General features: G+C 38.2%; 1 protein-coding gene and 1 long non-coding RNA gene across 2 annotated transcripts in view; one reads left to right on the forward strand and one right to left on the reverse strand.

Moving 5' to 3' along the window:
* Positions 1–18,434, forward strand: part of SERTM1 (serine rich and transmembrane domain containing 1) — a 22,920-nt gene extending 4,486 nt beyond the window's left edge. The window contains exon 3 of the mRNA XM_006734033.3: positions 15,486–18,434. Within this exon, the coding sequence (XP_006734096.1) occupies positions 15,672–15,995 (324 nt within the window). The 5' untranslated portion in view covers positions 15,486–15,671 and the 3' untranslated portion in view covers positions 15,996–18,434. The remainder of the gene's footprint in view (positions 1–15,485) is intronic.
* Positions 10,607–19,167, reverse strand: part of LOC115941187 (uncharacterized) — a 91,489-nt gene continuing 82,928 nt past the window's right edge. Inside the window, exons 2-3 of the long non-coding RNA XR_014143710.1 lie at positions 15,053–15,295; positions 10,607–12,400 (exon numbers count right to left, since the gene is read on the reverse strand). This is a non-coding gene — a long non-coding RNA (uncharacterized LOC115941187). The remainder of the gene's footprint in view (positions 12,401–15,052; positions 15,296–19,167) is intronic.

Raw genomic sequence — 19,167 nt, forward strand, 5'->3', positions numbered from 1 at the left:
CCAGACAGTCTTAAACTTTGAAACAGGAGGTATATATGAACCATTTCAAAGGTTTTGTTAAGTATATGCAGTACAAAAAAAGGAGGAGGAGGAGGAGGAGTGGGGATGGGGGGAGGGAAGGAAGAGGGGGAGGAGAAAGAATTCTGGGCTTAAAAACCAGTTGCATTTTCACTACATATGCTCTTATTAAATTTTATTTCTATTTTTTCTTTTTTTTTTTAAGATTATTTATTTGACAGAGAGAGAGACAAGCGAGAGAGGGAACACAAGCAGGAGGAGGGGGAGAGGGAGAAGCAGGCTTCCCGCTGAGCAGGGAGCCCAATGTGGGGCTGGATCCCAGGACCCTGGGATCATGACCTGACCCAAAGGCAGCTGCTTAACGACTGAGCCACCCAGGCACCCCCTTATTTCTATTTTTTCTAATGAAAACACCTTTATTGGTTTTTTTTCTGATTATAAAACAATGTATTTTCTTTGTATCAAAATTCAGATACATGCACAAAATAGGATGTAAACAAACCTACCCACATCACCTGCTAACAAAAACTGTTAACTTGGTGCATAACCTTGTTTAGTTTAGTTTTCTTTTTCATGCCTCTAAAATTGTATATGTGTGCCTAGTAGTAGTAGCAGTGCTATAGTAGTTGTTTTACAAAAATGGAATCATACTATGCACTATTCTGAAGCTTACTTTTTGACTTAGCCATACATGTCCAGCATCTTTCCATATTAGAAAATGTCATCTTTTTTATTATATCAGAATCCTCCATTGCATGACTCTTCTACCATTTAACCAATCCTTGACTCATGGACATCTTGGTAGCTCCAATGTTTAGCTACAGAACACATCTTTGTGCATGTGCCTTTTAAACTTGTCTAATTTTCTCCCATGGGGTAAATTATCAGAATGTAATTAATATTGTTAGCCTACAGTACCATACATTTTTGGATGAAAAGGGAAGCACTCAAATAATTCATCCAACAAGTAGTAGACATTCCTCACTATGACCCAGAATATCTTTTATATGCTTGGCACATGATATTTTCTTCCCTTAAAAAAAACCATTTTTTATTGATGTTTAACATTCTTTTAGAGAAGTACACAGTCATAAGTATATAATTTATGATTCATGTGTTCAATTTGGAAACACCCTTGTAAATGGAACCCAGTTCAAAAAATATGTATTTACTAATACTCTCCTTGATGGCCTTCATATACCTTGGCAACCTGTCATTCTAACTATTCCTCAAGAGAAGGTCCTTGGTGAACTTGTTGACCTCAATTTCCATCAATCAAGTGCATGATTAAGGGCACTGTGACTTTTAGAGTGACAGAGGAATACTGACAGGTTCTCAGACCTTCAAAAGGACTACTTGTCAACAAAGTTGGTCTGTTTCACTGGAATCAGTTTCTGAGATCTCTCCTTCTGTCCCCTGTCTCTTTATTAACCTTATCAGTTTTGGTCTCAGATTTGGACCCTGTGTGGCACATATTTTGATTCATATGATGAATTAACCTCTGGAAAACAAAAGAAACCAAATAACATGTCTTTCATCTAATTTCTTCTTGTTGGCCACCCAGCTCAGCTCTGAGTATAAAGTGGATTTGGAGCCAGAAAAGGATCCTGAGCTCCTGATTTGTGGTTTCAGTCACCAGCTATCTCCTTCTGCTATCCTTTTCCAGAAGGCGTATAAACAATGACCTTCAAAATTTAATTTACTTAACTTTTAGAGACTTCAGTTTCCTGGTTTTTAAGGACTTCTAGCTACCCAATTCTATGAAAAAAATGTTTTCCTTTTATGATTGCTTATTTAATTTTTGTTTTGGTATTTTTTGATTTTTTTTTTAATAGTGGAAAGTTAATATTGAGAGAGACCATAGGGAAAGAAGGAATAACTTAAATACATGATAAATGTTTTAAGTCAGTTCCAGAATGAATGAAAAGAAAAAAAAATTGCTTCTTTTGTGCTCATGTGCTTTCATTCCTTTTATTATTTTTCTAAGAAGCTGAGGTCTGGATTAATTTCCTAGCACAATACTGCTTAGGATATCACCGTTCACATCATCATGGCCATGATCTAGATGAAGTGCTATTCAAAGTATGGTCCCTGCACTAATGCCAGCCCTTGAACTGTTAGTTACTCACGCACCATGAGATACAGAACTTGAGCCAGAAAAAAATCAAATAAGGCACTAAGCACACTTTGTAGTTTAGCTGACTTTTTTTTTTTTTAAGCAAGATATTCTGGGTACGGGAAGCAGTGCTTTACAAGTTCCTCATCTCACAAGGACTCATAACCCACATATTCCTGAGGGAGGCAAATGGCTACTTTGAGTAGCAATGATCTCCAGTGTGGGGCTTTGTAATTAAATTGTGAAATTTATAAAAATGTAAACATTTTCCTTTTCTATGCTGCTTTTCTATTGAATTTTGTTTCGTTCTGTTTTGGTTTCTTTGGAGGGGAGGGTGAGTTAATCCTCGAGATAGAGTGACTAACATTAGAGTACCATGGCATAGAATGTTCCTGAATATCATAAATTATAATAGCCTGTGGTGATTGGAAAGCAGTATTGTCCTTGACCCTTTTTATCTCTACAGATGAGCACAGTGCCAAGGATTGTGATTATAAGGGACTTAGTAATTTTCGAAGGAGGGATTATCATGAAGTTTAACTTAAAGAACAATTTAAATTAAAAACAACAAATTCTGGGGTGCCTGGGTGGCTCAGTCAGTTGAGCGTCCAACTCTTGGTTCAGGCTCAGGTCATGATCTCAGGGTCCTGAGATTGAGCCCCCGTGTCAGGCTCTGGGCTCAGCACAGAGTCTGCTTGTCCCTCTCCTTACCCCCGCTTGCAGTCTCTCTCTCCCTCTCTCTCTCAAATAAATAAATAAATAAAATCTTAAAAAACAAAAAACAATGTATTCTGTCTCACATCTAGTCAGGTCTTCATTGACTATGGTAAACTCTTATAATTTTTGTTGTGCTCTTCAAAATACATTTGCAACAACTCCTCAGCTATGTTCACAGTAATGAATTTCAATATTTATAGTGGATTCCTCCATCCTTTCCTTGGTTATCCCAGTGGATACTTGACTAAATAAAATTTTTGTTGAAAGACACAGTTGCTTGATAAAAAGTATGCTTAGAGTTTGCTCTGGAATCTGAAACTATAAATTTTATTGCCATAACTAAAATACTTATAAAATTTAGGGTATGTTCATCATTATTCTTTAATACTGAGTACTTACCCTTTGAGTAATTGATATGATTTTATACGAGATCATTTATTCATTCATTCAATAATTATTGTGCATCCCAAAATAGAACAAATATGGAATACCTCTCCAAGAAGCTTCAAATTTCTTTATTCCTTTACTCTTTTATTCATGAAACCATCCAACAAATGCTTATCGAACATGTCACTTTTCCCAAATTTCACTGGCCAAAACAAGTCATCTGGCCACCCTAAATTCAGAGGGGATGGGAACATGTAATCCTACAACATGCCTGGAAGAAGAAGGAACAGCAGAAACATGCAAACAGCATGAATGACCACAAGTCTTGAAATTATCCCTCTTTTACCCTCAGGCTCCCTGGAGAGAAGGAACGTAATGAACATAGAGCATTTGGAGACATAGGGATATAGATTTGAATTCCAGTCCTGCCTCTAAGTGGCTGGGCGACCTTGGAGTAAGCTTTTAAATTCTCTGATCCTTAATTTTCTCATCTGTTAAAGAAAAATAATAACTACCTTCAAGAGCTGTGAAGATTAGAGAAAATACACATGTACCATGTGTACACATGAACACACATACAAAACTAGTATATGCTTTTATTTAATAAATACTGGCTACTGTCGTTCATGTTGTTACTACTGTTTCCCCAAACTGTTGTGCTGGACATTCTTTCTCCTACATAACATCCTGGGCATACTACTGCCTATCATGTTCTGAAGATATTACCATTCCACAATGATGTGGGGATGCTCCTGTCACCTTTCTTTCCCCTCTACTTCCCACAACTTTTCTGGCATGATATGGCCCCTACATCCCAGCCCACACCATTAAAATAAAAGAGAATTAAAGACTAGATATAAGAGTAGTGGGTGACATGTGAACATGTGTTTCTGACCAAAGCTAAGTGAATAAAAAACACAGAGCCTACAACCTTAAGGGTAAGGTAGAGAGCTCCAGTCTGATAAAGGACAAAGTCAGTTAAATCTCATATAAGAGATACTCATGGTTTCCTTGAATAAAACTATATTTATTTATATTTTTAAAAGAATATATAACTATTTCAGTAGTCTGTTTACTATAAGTAATTCCTAATTATTTCTCAATTTCACCTCCTTATATTTTTTAAAAGATTCTATTTATTTTATTTTAGAGAGAGAGAGGGAGGGAGGGGGAGTGTATGGGGGGGAGGAGGAGAAGGGGAAGCAAGAATCTCAAGCAGACTCCCCACAGGGCCAGACTGACGTGGGGCTTGATCTCATGACCCTGAGATCATGATCTGAGCTGAAACCAAGAGTCAGACGCTTAACCCACTGAGCTACCCAGGCACCCCCACCTCCTTACATTTTTAAGTTTACCACATTCTGGGAGAATTTGAGCCCACACTTGTTTATTGCTTCCCTTTTGTCTTTGACAGATTCTCGTCTTGAGTTGTTATCTAAAATGACAACAAGCTGCTGAGGACTTGATTTCCTCCCACACTTGATAGCCTGCCATATCATTTTGTTCCATGTTACAAGGAACATGTAGACATTCTCTTTGTTAGCCAGACTTTTGAGTTTACTGTATCGCCTGAGAGAGAGAGACAAACAGAAAAAGAGAGAGATAGAGAGCATTAAGGCAAGCTTTGCTATTTGATTCACACCAAGAATTAGCAGGACCATGGGAAATCCCACATGGGAACATGCTTTCCTGATGAAGGACATAATGTCCTGTTCTGTCCCCTGCCCTCCCTGGTATACCTGGAAATCCTGGTAGATGAGTAATTTCAGAGCCGTAAGAGAGCACTTTATCTCCTTATAGGATTGGTGCTTTACGTAACCTCTGTCTAAAATCTGACTCATCTGGTACTCATCATTTTAGGGTACCTACCTATATTTGCAGCCATATAATTGTTGATGACTGGCAAAAGCACTATTAGTATCAGTGTCCTCCATTTTTTCATTTGTAGCTGCATTTTGCACGATGATTCAATTTCTAAATTGTTCATTGGCCCCTATTTCATAAAATATGGACCCTGGACTATAATAGAGTTCTTGTGGTCAGGCTTAGCATCTTGCCACACTAGAGGACTCACCCAAACCAGGATGATCAGGGAGGTGGCTGCTGGTTTAAGAGATGTAAAGGACTGTAAGTTCTTTGATGTGCGGAACTTAACTGTTTGAAGCCTGTTTGACACTTGCTGCCTAAATAGTCTCCCACTTGTACTTTAGTTTATTTGCTGCTATTGTTTCCTGCAGTCCGCGTGTAGAATCTGGGCCTCACTGACTACTGTGGGCTCCCACTGGGCTTCCCTGGAGTCCAGCTGATTTGTTCTGTTAGAAAACTACTCGTGTGCCTGAGGGCATTATGCTAGATAAAATAAGTCAGAGAAATACAAATACCATAGGATCTCACTTATATGTGGAATCTAAACAAAACAAAACAAACCTGAAGTCAGATATAGGGAACAGACCAGTGGTTGCTGGAAGCCGGTGATGAGGGCCTGGGTGATATATGTGAAGGTGTTTAAAAAGTACAAACTTCCAGTTACATACTAAGTAAGTCATGGGGATGTAGTGTACAGCATGGTGACTATAGTCAATAATACTGTATTATTTATTTGAAAGTTGCTAAGAGAGTAGATCTTAAAATTTCAAATCACAAGAAAAAAATTGTAACTATGTGAGGTGATAGATATTAACTAGACTTATTGTGGTGATCATTTTGCAATATACACAAATATCAAATCATTATATTGTGCACCTGTGTGATAATTGTGATTTATAACAAATATATATTCCGTCTTCCTCTCTGTTTTTGGCACCCTAGGAATTTCCTGCCTGATGAATGGCACAATGTGTCTTTTGTTATGTTAATGAGGTGACTTTGAACCACACCTAATGGTGGGGGCTCATTGTTAGAGGAACCCACCTTGTGATTAGAGGGTTGGAACTTTAAGTTCAACAGGAAGGGGAGGAGAGAACGGAAGGAGGTTGAATCAATCTCCAGTGATTGATGATTTAATCAATTATGTCTATGTAATGAAACATTAATAAAAACCCAAAAAGACAGGGTTCAGAGAGCTTCCGGGTAGGCCAACACAGGGACACGGTGGGAGAGCGACACACTTAGCATGGAATCTCCGTGCCCTTTTCCCATAGCTTGCCTTATGCATCTCCTCTGTCTGGATATTCCTGAGTTATATCCTTTTATAATATACTGGTAACCTAGTAAGTAAGATGTTTCTCTGAGTTCTGTGAGCTGCTCTAGCAAATTAATTGAACTGGAGGAGAGGGGCTTGGGAACCTTTGATTTATCCCCAGTCAGAAACACAGGTAACAACCTGGGGCTTAGGATTGGTGTCTGAAGTGTGTATGTTGAGAGGCAGGGTCTTGTAGGATTGAACCCTCAACCTGTGGCATCTGATGCTATCTCCCAATAGATAGTGTTAGATTTGAGTTGAATTGTAGAACACTCAGCTAGTGTCCCTAGAATTGCTTGTTGGTGTAGAGAATGGCTCCTAGTCCCGCCTCACAAATTGAAATTGCTATCAGAACCTATATAACCTGAAACTAATATAATGTTATATGTCAATTATATCTCAATTAAAAACAAAAACAAAAGGAAAAGAAAACTATTCTCTCTTGACCCAAGATGTCTCCAAAGTCCTTATCTTTGGGTATTTCCACTATAGGACAGATGCCCATGGCCACTTCTGAAGATGACTGATGATATAAGATGAACATAATTGGATTCCATGATTCTGGAGGTCCATATTGAGATTCAGACCAGTGAGTGATAGCAGCAGTGAAGTCATGAGTAAGGCTGGCTAGTGAGTCACCATTCCTGGTCTTTAGGTAGCATCTCCCACAACCATGGATCCAGTTTCCTGGATATATTAAACTTCCTCTAACTCATCCTCTCATGCTTCACCTCTGGTACCCATGGCTTAGTGGGCATAATGAGCTGATGGTAGCAGCAAATAGTTGAGCTTTTCCAATGCTGTTGGAAAGATTCCTTTGAAGAATCAGGCTTCTATCATTGTGTTTCTTTAGAAGCTTCCAACATTTTAGCTGATTTACTGCATATTATGACAAGCATATTTTTTCTTTTTTTAAGATTTATTTATTTATGTATTTGAGAGAGAGTGTGTGCGTGGGGGCAGAGAGAGAGAAAGAGAGAGTCTTAAGCAGACTCCACACTGAGCGCAGAGCCCAATGCAGGGCTCGATCTCATGACCCTGAGATCACGACCTGAGCCAAAACCAAGAGTCAGACATTTAACTGACTGCACCACCCAAGCACCCAAGCATATTTTCTTAACATCCTTGGGGATAAGTCATTTTTTCCCCGACTTATATGTTGAGAAATTCCAAATCTACTGAAAAGTTGCAAGAATAATAACACCTATATATTCTTTAACCAGAGTAACCAATTGTTAACATTTTGACATATTTGCTTTATCATCTTTCTGTATATGTATGTAAATGTGTGTACTGTTTTTTTTGGCTGAAACATTTGAATGTTAGTTGCTGACATAACACTTTATGGCTACAAAGTTCAAGATGCATTTCCTAAAAATAACATTCTCCTATATCAAACTTAGGGAATTTAATATTTACATAATACAGTTATTTAATGTATAATCTATATTTAAATTTCCCCAGTTGTCTTAATATTGTCCTTTATAACAAAGCTGTTTTTTCCTTTAATTGGCCCAAGAATCTTGCATTGCATTAGATCTTGAAATCTGCCTTCTAATTCTTTTTCTTAGTATTCATCTGACTCCTAAATCATGTAATATGGCCAAAACTGAATGTATCCAACACAGCCTGTGTAAGCTGCCAATTACTAATCATTCTTTTTAAATATCCATTTTACTGTGGAAAGCATCATCATACTTTGACTGTTAGCCATTGAGGACTGGAAAAACGAGAGAACTTATTTAGCAAAATTCATATGTATATATTATGCTAAACACTGGGCTAATATCCAGAAGGGATGGGCAATTCACACACTATGTAATCAACTAAGGTTCTATTTGTAGTTATATTATGAGGGACAATGGTTCATTAATTCAAGTAAATGCTGTGCCTTGATTAAAAATGTCATCACACAGAAGACTCTGTGAGCTGGAGACTTAAAATGCAAGACCTAAAACATTTATATACATTTGTGATATTCCAATCTATTCTTAAGGAACAGACTATAAAGCACCTTATTTGAAATAAATACATGACGGTAGTTGTCAATAAAGATAGATATGAATAGTAGCTTTCTTAATTAATTGCTAATACTGAAGTTCTTTTCAGACAACCTATGTCATCACTGTTTTTTTTCAAACTGTACCTGTACATGTGATTTTATGGATAGAGGATGGCTATTAGTCTTTGGCATATTCCTGTGTGCAAAAATAGAGAATTGGATACATTATATAATTTATATTCCTCTCCCCGCTGCCTCAACTATCAAGATATTTTAAGTAGAGATGAAGCTTAGGGTTTAATTTATGGAGTGAATGAAATATTTACTGTATATCCATTCTTACAAATTGAAAGTTTATGAGATGAGGAGAATTTATAAGAAAATGTATACAAAACAGTAACAGGCATTCATAGAAACATGCAAACAGAAAGGTCCTCATTAAACACATTAGCTTGGATGCCTATAGGAGACAGAAGAAAATGGAATGAGGAATCAAGATAAAGAGGAATCAATCATGACAATAAGCTATGAACTGAGGAATATATTTAAAGAGGGAGGTAGCAGTAGAAAACAAACAAAGTATTGTTAGGGAGTAATACAATATCATGTTTTCCTCTGATTATAGTGAATGGCGTCGTGGCCCATGGCTGCCCACTTCTGAGGAATCTGCTTAGATTTAGAGTGGACTTCATCAAATGGCTGCTGAGAAACCAAATTTCCGGGCTCTACCCTGTTCTCTTACAGCAGTTTTAGAGGAATCCAAAGTTCCCTGGCACCTGAGAGTAGACTAGAGATACCTAGTGGTCTACATGTAAAGGTTTAAAGAAAATTGTAGTAATCACAAAATTAAGTTTATAAGAACAAAATCTTTCCCAGTGTCATACTCTATGAGCAATTTCTGATTAGACAAAAAGTATATTGAATATAAATTATTTTAACTGCAGAGGGAGAATGAGAGACAATGGAAAAGGAGAAAACACCATTCCATTCTTCTACCAGAGCATGGTTTAATGAGAATTTTTAAAAAATGTGTCTAGCCTTATTAAAAATAAGTAAGATTTTTTGTATACTAGTGCTATGATTTAACCAATTCTAGCTGCTCCAAGAATAACAAATGTTTTTCTTACTACACTTGTAACATACTGGAAATGATCAGATCCTAGTGGAGGGAGAGAAATGACCTGAAAGCCCTTACTAAAAATACTGTAACATCTTGAAAGGCCAGTCTTGCTTCTTACCTTCTTTCTTCCACACTGATTCATTTTGACCTTGCCTATGTTCTTCAAGTCATTATTTCTCTGGCTATTTGCTTTTTATTTAAATGAAGTGTTTAAACCAGTGACCTTTTCTCCCGCTCCCTAAAAGAGATTTTTATTGTTCTGCTGCTTCTTAAACAGCTTGTGTTTCCTTCAACCCTCAAGTTGATACTTTTCTCATTTTGATTCAGACTCATAGTGTTAGCCAAGAGGGGTCCAATATCCCCAAAAGGTAGGACAGAGCCCTTCCTGGTCTTTTCTAAACATCATAAAAGAATCATGAAAATGCTGTGCCTACACCTGGCTTTGTATTTGACCTGTTTTTTAAAACAGAACATCATCCATTTAAAGTATCTTATTCTAAAACAGTGTTATTCTTAAATAATTATCCTTTCTAAGGCAGTGTTTTGGACATAAAATCTTCACATTGAATATAAATGTAACACAAATTTATTAAGACTAATACTTTGATTTTTCCAGAAAAGCAGTGATATATAAATGCAAGGGAGGTTATATCTACAGTTACATTTGAGGTTGTACAAGATGGATGGCCAGTCATTTTCATATCTCCTTTTGAAATACTTTCTTGTGTTTGAGACTTTTTTTTAACTTCACTCAGTACACCATTTTGTGTATTAAGAAAGGAATATTCTGAATATTTTGTGAATTATAGCTTATGTGGATAACTAATTTTTAAAGAATTAAGACCAAGTAATTGATCTAGCATAAAAGCATTCTGAGTATAATTTAGTTATTTTGCTAAGGAAATCTTTTACTGGGCCTGAGGGTAATCCAGATAGACAAAAGTCATCACGAGGGTAGAAAGATATAGGAGACTGGTCTGAATCCAAAGCAACGTAATGACCTATCCTAGAAATGGATTTTTAAAATATTTTAAGATAATTTTTTAGCTGATACTAAGCTATTACTTTGTCATTTTTAAAATTTTCACCAAAATACAATGAAAAAACTCTGAATTTATTTTCTGATCATTCATTTGAACAGTGGGTAAAGAGAAGTGTTAATTTTAATTTTTTGTCTTACATTATCCAGTTTAGATCCATGACTTCCAGTGTATTATTCAGACTCTTCATCTTCTGCATGTCTTCTCATAAGATGGTACTCAATTCAATATTTAATAACAGATAGACTCAGTTTATTTCCTTACTTGATTTTATTTTTTATTGGACTGTTACAGGGAATCAGAAACAGAATTCACATACAATTCTACTCTCCTAAAACATTATACTGATAAGTAAGAGCAGTTCTCAAATATATGGATGGCTGAATCATCTTTGAATAAGGATAGCACATAAGATAATAAACTTTATTTTCATTATTGCAAGCCCAATGGGTAAGTGTTTGCCATTGACTGCAAGTGACAATTTACATTTAGAAATTGTGGGAAGTATGTATGTCAGCACCAATCTTCTCTCATCAGCCAAAGAAAAAGCATTAAGAGAGAAGGTAATTGTGTAAATGCTAAAGGAGTGGCTTGAGATCTCATATAAAGCATACTATTTTCTAAGTAGAACTAAAAACAGCTTTGCTTAAATGTGATAAGGTCCCTACTAGATTTTGGAAATGGTAATCTCTACGTGTCCTACAGAGAAAGAGATCCAATATATCATTATAATATCAAATTTTATATTTGTAGACAGAAACAAGCATTTTACCATGTCATATTAATACTTTATCTGTCAAATCATTACTAATGGTTTGGGAGGACAGCCTTTTGGAGAATGACAGCAGGACTTGATAATGATAAAATGTTGATTCGACATCCTAACAGCCAGGGCACAAGGCAACAAAGCGGCTTATCCCAGTTTTCCACAACAAAAAAAACCTTTCAGATAGTTGTTATTCACATAGACACGTATTTGAAAAAAGGTCAAAGTCAGAAATTGCTGTGCCAGATTTGAGGCTGACTGTAGGCTTAGTTTCATACACCATTATTTTACAGACGACAAAGCCATGGCATAGGCCCCACGCACTCACTGGCCACCAGAGGTCTTGCAGTGCCTGTGTGAGCAGACTCAGAGATGGGGGTCTGTCAGCTCTTTTTCCTTTTACCAGGCGTGAAGGTACACGTCAGAGAGTATGCTTTTGTTCTTCTAAAACTTTACAGTTCTCATCATCACCCCATGGGAAGGAAAGCTTCCATTCTCAGGCATGGCGCAGAGTGTCGTGGAATCAGAGACCCCCAGGTTTGCCTCTAAACTGTCTCTTCATCTCCCCACCTCACTGGGCTCATGGAGACCTTCCATGTCCACTCGTCCTCACTTCAGTGCCTGCCTTTTGTAGATTTCTTCCCAGCACGGGTTTTTATTCCGAGAGACAAAGGGAAAGCAGCTGACCGTGAACCACAACATTGACACAGATCTTCATTTATAATGTTGTGATCCAGCTGTCTCATTTTCCTTTCTCAAAAATCACTTTCGGAGGATGGCTCAGAAAAAAGCATCATCATGCCCACGTGGTTTTAGGTGCCATCGAAATGGCAGTACTCTGGTGCTGCCCTGACACAGGTCAAGGCTATGCATTTAAGGTGAAGTCTCTCTCTTCTTTTCTTCAAACCTAATCTGTTTGGAGAAACAGCCCAAGAAGCATCATCTTGAAACATACTTGTTTGATTTCATTTTCACCACGCCATTTTTGGCCCCATTCACATGGTCACAAGTCCTGAACACGTACAACTGGCCTCATCCTGAACATTATACAGACTGTCAAAACGTTCAGCAGAGAGAAAGAGGATTTATCAGTTTTTAAAAATTCAGTAAGAAAGTGAGAATCAATGGCATCAAATTAAAATGATCTCTAACAGTGCATATATTCTGTTGTTTCAAAGTAGAACAGTGAAATGAAATTTGCGTATCTGTCATTTAGAATTACAACATATTCTGGAAATGATATTAAATCTGAAATACTGGGAGGAGAATATTTAAAGAAGAAAATATTTAACTGAGAAATGTCAAATAATGACACGAGCTTTCATTTGTTCATTTCCACCATTCTTCCAAGACCACTTGGAAGATCAGATGCTTTCCCCAAATCTTCTTAAGTCTCATTTCCATAGACCACTGAGGCTCAACAGTGGGCCTTTTGTTTGAAAGAAGGAGATCCTCAGGATGTGAAAAGTATTCTCGGAATATTTACATGTAAAGAAATGCCTTTGTTTTAACAAGGCGTCTGGTAGCCAGTTGTGAGTTCTGCCACTAAATTGCTGATACTCTCGTGACACTGTCTGTGCCTCCAGCCACACCCCCAGAAAATGATAAATTTGGGTAGTGAATCCAATTCCAGCTGAATCTGTGACCTGCACATGCCAGAACTGTAGGACTAGCAGAGACTTGGAAAGTTCCTCTAGCCTTTCTAAGCGTTCAGAAGGAGCTGTCTACTGGGATGGCCTTTTATAATTTTCTAAGGATGCTTATGGAAATGTTCTTATAGCCTAGCTCAGGACCTCTTAGCGAGGTAGGAAAGGTAAGTGTTATTGCATAAATGGGAAGACTGAAAAATCAAGACTAAACTGTGAGCTAGCCCAGAGTAAGTAGCAGATAGGAACTAATGACGCAAGTCTTCGTAATTTTCCTCTTCCCATTACAGTTGAGAAAACTAAGAACACAGTTCAGGCGTGGAGTCTAGTCCCTCCTCTGTCACTGTCTAGATGTGTACCCTGAGTAAATCATGTCTTTGTGGCTCAGTTTCCTCAAGTGAGAATAATTCCTGCTCTACCAAGGAGCTGTGAGGAACACACAAAATGCATAGTCCCTTCTTCACCCATGCTAGGAAAAGAGGATGTAAAATCCTTACTACTCAAATGATAGGAAAATTGAGACCAGATGGTACAAGGAGTTAGGATGAGCAGAAGCCCAAAGTTCTGGGCTATCTTCTAATAAGATATTTCTTTTGTCAAATCAGTTAGCTTCTTTGTCTCTCAGTGTCCTCAGCTAGACTTAGGAGGTCTTTCCAGAATAAAGAATATTTCTTTCTATTCAGCCCATAAGGTTTCCATCCTAGTTTTCTCTCCTATACATCATGCTGCCTCTGAAACTCTATTTTCCCTAAAGATGAATGGCTGAGACATTTACATGCTATAAAAAGGCAAGGGATTGCCAAATCAGTGTGACACATTTGAGTCCCACTGTGATTCTCTCTCTCTTTTTTTTAAGGATCGTTAGGAGCCTGTAGCAGCCTAATGGAATTAAAATCACCAAGCAAAGCATAATGAGGAGTAGGAGTCAAATTATTTTAGGAACTACTAAGACACTGTATGTGGCCTACTCAGAGGAATTCACTAAGATCATTAGCCTGCATGACACCCAGCAGGGACAGCCATCTCAGAAGTGTCCCCTCCTTCCCAGGGATCATTAATGCCGCTCAGCTCAGACCACAGCGGCCAGTGTCAGCCCCTCAAAGAATCAGCCACTTAATTAGATCTGGAGAACAGAAGGGAAAGGCAAGTTTTCAAGGTAAAATGCAGGGCAGAGTTTAGGAAAAGGGAAAGCCAGGGGCAGAGTGGATCTTTTCACATTAGCATTTTACTACATCTGACACAAGGAGATATAAAATTTTACAACAAATGGATTGAATGCCATAAGGAGCTAGGAAGAGCATCTTTTCTGGACTTGAAGAGTCATCTGCCCGGAGGGATCATCCTCCCTCAGGCTGAATTCCTCGCCCCCATGTGGACTTTGTGGGCTGGAGGCCCAGGCAGAAACTGGCTGTGACTTTTCCAGTGATGGAGGAGAGGGTGTCTGAGACACACTGCACCCACACTTGGAGCCTGGGGAATCATGTGGTATCCCGCTTGCTACCTGCCTGTCAGTCTGCTTTGCTTCTGGTGTTCCTCACAGGGACCACATTAGGAGGGAGAATATGGTGAAGAGTATTCTTTGCCTCCTGGCTGAGAGAAAATTATTCCTTCTCCACACCCATTAACACACATACACACACCATAACCTTATTTTGGCCCAACCCTTTATAATTCACAAAGTGCTTCCATGCCTATTTTCTTGATCCCTGAATAACACAGAGAGGGGATGGGGCAAGTGCTATACATTTCACAGATGGGAAAAGTGAAACTCAGAATAATGTAGGCCATTTGCCCAACATCCCAAAGGTAAAGGGGAATTCAGGCCTCCTTCAAAACTACATCTCATGACAGCCAACCTTGTACTTTCTACCATTCAAAAGGAATCCAACCTTTTTTCTTCTAAATTAATCTGAAGTTTTTTGTTCAGTACTAAAGTATGCAGAACAAGGTACACAGGTAGATCGAAAAGAAGAAACATGAAGAAATGGCCCCACATTTCAAGAAAATGAATTTTTATAAACAAATTGAATTATAAATGTTCAACAAAAAGCAAACTTACATGTGCGGCGTGATTCTTCAAAAGTGTGGTTAGAGATAAATACTGGCTGGGAAGGTGCTAGTGGGCTGGAGGTGCGCAGAGTTAATTTTCTGGAGAAGGGAGGTTTGGCGCTTACTTTTTGGGTCCTATTCTCAGAGCATCTACTTGGAGCATCTGTTGAAATCACAGCAGATGGAGCACATCAAAATTGTGTTTTCCTTTTTATTTATTTTAGTTCCTTGGAGAATCCTGGCACCTTAGGTACTGTGGAGGTAAAATAAAAGTTCATTTTTATATCATCATTTGTAATATAATGATATAAACATTATCTATTTCTGGAAAAGTAATTCCGTTCCCTTCCCTTCTTGAAGTGAAAACTAGAAATGAGATTTAAATGTGTTATTTTGCGAATAATGCACTCAGCTGTTTTTTTGTTGTTTGTTTGTTTTTGCAGTGCCAAGGGACACCTGATCCCCTGCTGCCTTTGAAAACCAAGAAGTTTTGTTGTGCTGATTTAACTGCCTACAATCTTTGCTGATGCTATCATAAAAAAAAAAAAAAAATGCTGATTCTGTCCTTTTTAACCCCTATGTGAAACTGACTTTTAACATACTTGTGCATTCTTTGACCCTCCATAAAGATGTCTGAACCTGACTCTTCATCTGTATTTTCGGGTAACGTGGAGAATGGAACTTTCCTTGAGCTATTTCCCACATCCCTGTCCACATCAGTGGACCCTTCCTCAGGCCACCTGTCAAATGTCTACATCTATGTGTCCATATTCCTCAGCCTTTTAGCATTTCTGCTTCTGCTTTTAATAATTGCCCTCCAGAGGCTCAAAAATATCATCTCCTCCAGTTCCTCCTACCCGGAGTATCCAAGCGATGCTGGAAGTTCTTTCACCAATTTGGAAGTCTGTAGTATTTCCTCTCAAAGGTCCACTTTCTCAAACCTTTCCTCATGAAGAAGATGGAAGAATTCCTGAATGCTGCAGCAGCCTAGGTTTTCCCTTGCAGGAAGTGTCACATGAACCAGCTGCTTCATGAAAGAAATAACCCCTTTCTTTTGCAACCAATTAGACCTGTTTCTCCTCCTTCACCCCTCATTTCTTGTTCCATTCATGATGCTTTTCATTTGTGAATGTAGGAGTTGATGCTGACTCAGAGAAATGTGTGCAAACCTCGAGGGGCAGAATTTCACACAAACCACCTGACAAATCGGAGCGGACCTCTTCAAGGTGGATCAGTTCATTTCACTCTGTGGGACACCTGAGGCAGAACTTATCTGAGGTTGCCTCACAGTGGGTGCTGGATATGGACTCTTGTACTTCATTTCTCTTTCAAAACCGTGAAACCAACTGAGCTAGCAGAAACTGGCAAAATTAAGTCTGAGCTACTCAGAAGATATTCTCCATATTTAAAAGATAAAGTGGAAATACCAAATTAAAAAAAAAAAGTCAATTTAGATTTAATGTATAACATTCGTAAAACTGGAGGCAAAATATGCTAAATGTTTTATTTTCACTTTAACAAATGAAAATCATATTAATTGATGAATTAAGTCATCATGGAGAAGTTTTGGAAGAGTTTAACTTTTAATAGCAAGACAAATATGTGTTATGATGCAGATTGTAATGTATTTTTGCCTCTTGGGTTTTTTTTTCTATCTACGTTATAGTCATAATACCCCTACTGTTGTGGAATTCTTTGTGATAATTGCTGTTACTAAGCGACACACCGTAAGAGACAGCAAGAAGTTTTTATTTTATATTTATACTTTCCATTAGTGGAAATGAAGCATATGGAAAATAGTCACTTAGTTCTGTTTTCTGCAGTAATAACTCCTAGCAGTCATGTTAAGCATGTTCCTTTATTCAGTTTCATAGTCTTATAATTTTAGCGCAGAATTCTGTTAAGGCTCCCAGATGTCAGATGTTTGCTCACTCACATTAGGTTGCAAAACCTAAGTGACTGAATTGCTAATATATATGTTGTTATATGCTCCATGAATGTTACAGGTCTCTGATAATTAGTTGTTCTATGTTAACATAATACTTTGCATTAGAATTCCAGGATGTGGGTTTTTATTAAAAATTGTAGACATTCAAGTTACGTCGCTGCTGGGAGCTTAGTGATCTTGGGAGCCACGATACTGTGGTCACCCAAGCACTGAACTTGGGGGCTTTGTCCATGAAATGAGGCATACATGTGAGCACAGACTTGGAATATGGAAGAAATCAAGCTCCCCCTAAAAACAAAACAAAGCAAATAAACTACAGCTTCTTCAGAGTAAGAATTTTAATTTAATTTTAAAAACAAATGGCCCACAGCATAAACATTGAACTTCGTCAGCCTACGGAGCCCACTGCATCAACATGCTCTGTCTTCCCATGGCAACTGGATCATTTCTTGTTCAAAACATTTTCTAGTCTTAAATAGTGGAGCTTCAGTACATGCTTTGGATTGATTGTGCAGGCGATACCCTCTAGTAACTCAAATGGGATAAAGAATCGACCATTTTTACAAGGTATATATTTGTCATTCTAAAATGCTAAGAGAGATGATGAGGACTGGTAATGAGGATCTGAAGGTTTCTTTCCTTTTTTTTTTTTTTAATCCATAAGCTTCACTTAAATCAGACCACATTGACCTATTTATATCAAAAATGTCCCCAGACACTGTAAGACCTGCACAGAGTTGCTGTCCTAAAATGTGTAATTAGTGAAAAATTTGCCTCTGCTGCCATTTAAAGCATGGCAGTATGTTGCAGTGTTATATGTAGTGTAAATGTTGGACTAGAAGAACTCCACTATTTTAGATCATTATCAGCAGTCTCTCAATATGTGTATGTGTGTGTACTAATGTATATATATTTTTTCACACACTCCCAATTAAAAGTTGTGTGAAAGCTACAGGATTACAGAGGCACTTGTGTTATCACTTTTGCTTTTTGATTAATTTTGTGCTACTTTGGTTATTGGGGAAGAAAGGATATGGATACAGTGATTTAAAAAATAATAATAAAGGAGCAAGTTTGCCATACAATAGGACAATCTCAGTATGATCTGTTCTAAGGGGTAACTTTATACTCTATCCTTCTGAAAGTAAAACTGCTTTTTAAAAAAATCTGCAGGCCTACCCCTGCCCACCCCCACTGCTGCAATGGTTCTTGCTCTCCAGGTTAAGTAAAGTAATTAGAACCAACATTCACGAATGAAAATTAGGACTTGTCAGTTTTGCCAGAATAGCAGATTATACAATTTGAGATGAATTGGTGTTGTCTAAGAAGTTCAGAAAGGTTGGAAGACTGGTTTATAAATAAAGAAGTAGAGCCCATTGAAAGCCTGGTTCTTCTCTTACTGTTTTCAGTGAGGTGGTACACAGTCTTCTCTCCTAGGAAGGCTTTTCCACCACTCTTTTTCTACACATCCTCTCTGAAGCAGGGTCAATAATGAGTGACCCCAATGTCAGCCTCCTTCCACCCCTGCAAGAGTCCCCTAGCCTTGGGGCACTGAGTTCCACACTTCCCTGATCAGAAGATTCACTTGGATGTTTGGAAAATATCCTGGTTCCCAGGCCACAGCCCAGACGTGAGGAGTGGAGCCAGAGAACTGGTATTTGTAACAAGGACACTGGGTGATGCTCGTGATCAGTGGGACACATGGTGGCAAAGGAAGGGTCACATATATTGCTCCAGTGTATTTGTGGAGACAAGAGGTCTTACCTCTCATCCACTGCCTAAGCAACTGCTGTTTCTCCAAGCTAAGTTCCCCATCCATGCACAGCTCACAGCACCCCCACCCCAAAACTACTCACTTTCCTGCAAAGGTCTGAACTTCAGGCCCCCTTCTCAGTGGAAAACTGCTGCTATCATACTGGGCTCAGTATAATAAGGACATGAGGAAGGTCGCATCCCTTCTTCCCCACAATACCACTTTCATAAGACCATGTGCAAATAACGGATGAGGACTGGGGGCTAACTGAGGGATTTATAAAATGAGAGAAAATATTTTACACTGTATTAGTATACCAGACTATTCTCACAATCCAAACAAAACAGTAGCAAGACTAAAAAATGAATCATTCTTGGGGCGCCTGGGTGGCTCAGTCGGTTAAGCCTCTGACTCTTGGCTTCAG

The sequence above is a fragment of the Leptonychotes weddellii genome, chromosome 3 (assembly GCF_054177405.1).
Source record: "Leptonychotes weddellii isolate Sample4059 chromosome 3, ASM5417740v2, whole genome shotgun sequence".
NCBI lineage: Eukaryota > Metazoa > Chordata > Mammalia > Carnivora > Phocidae > Leptonychotes > Leptonychotes weddellii.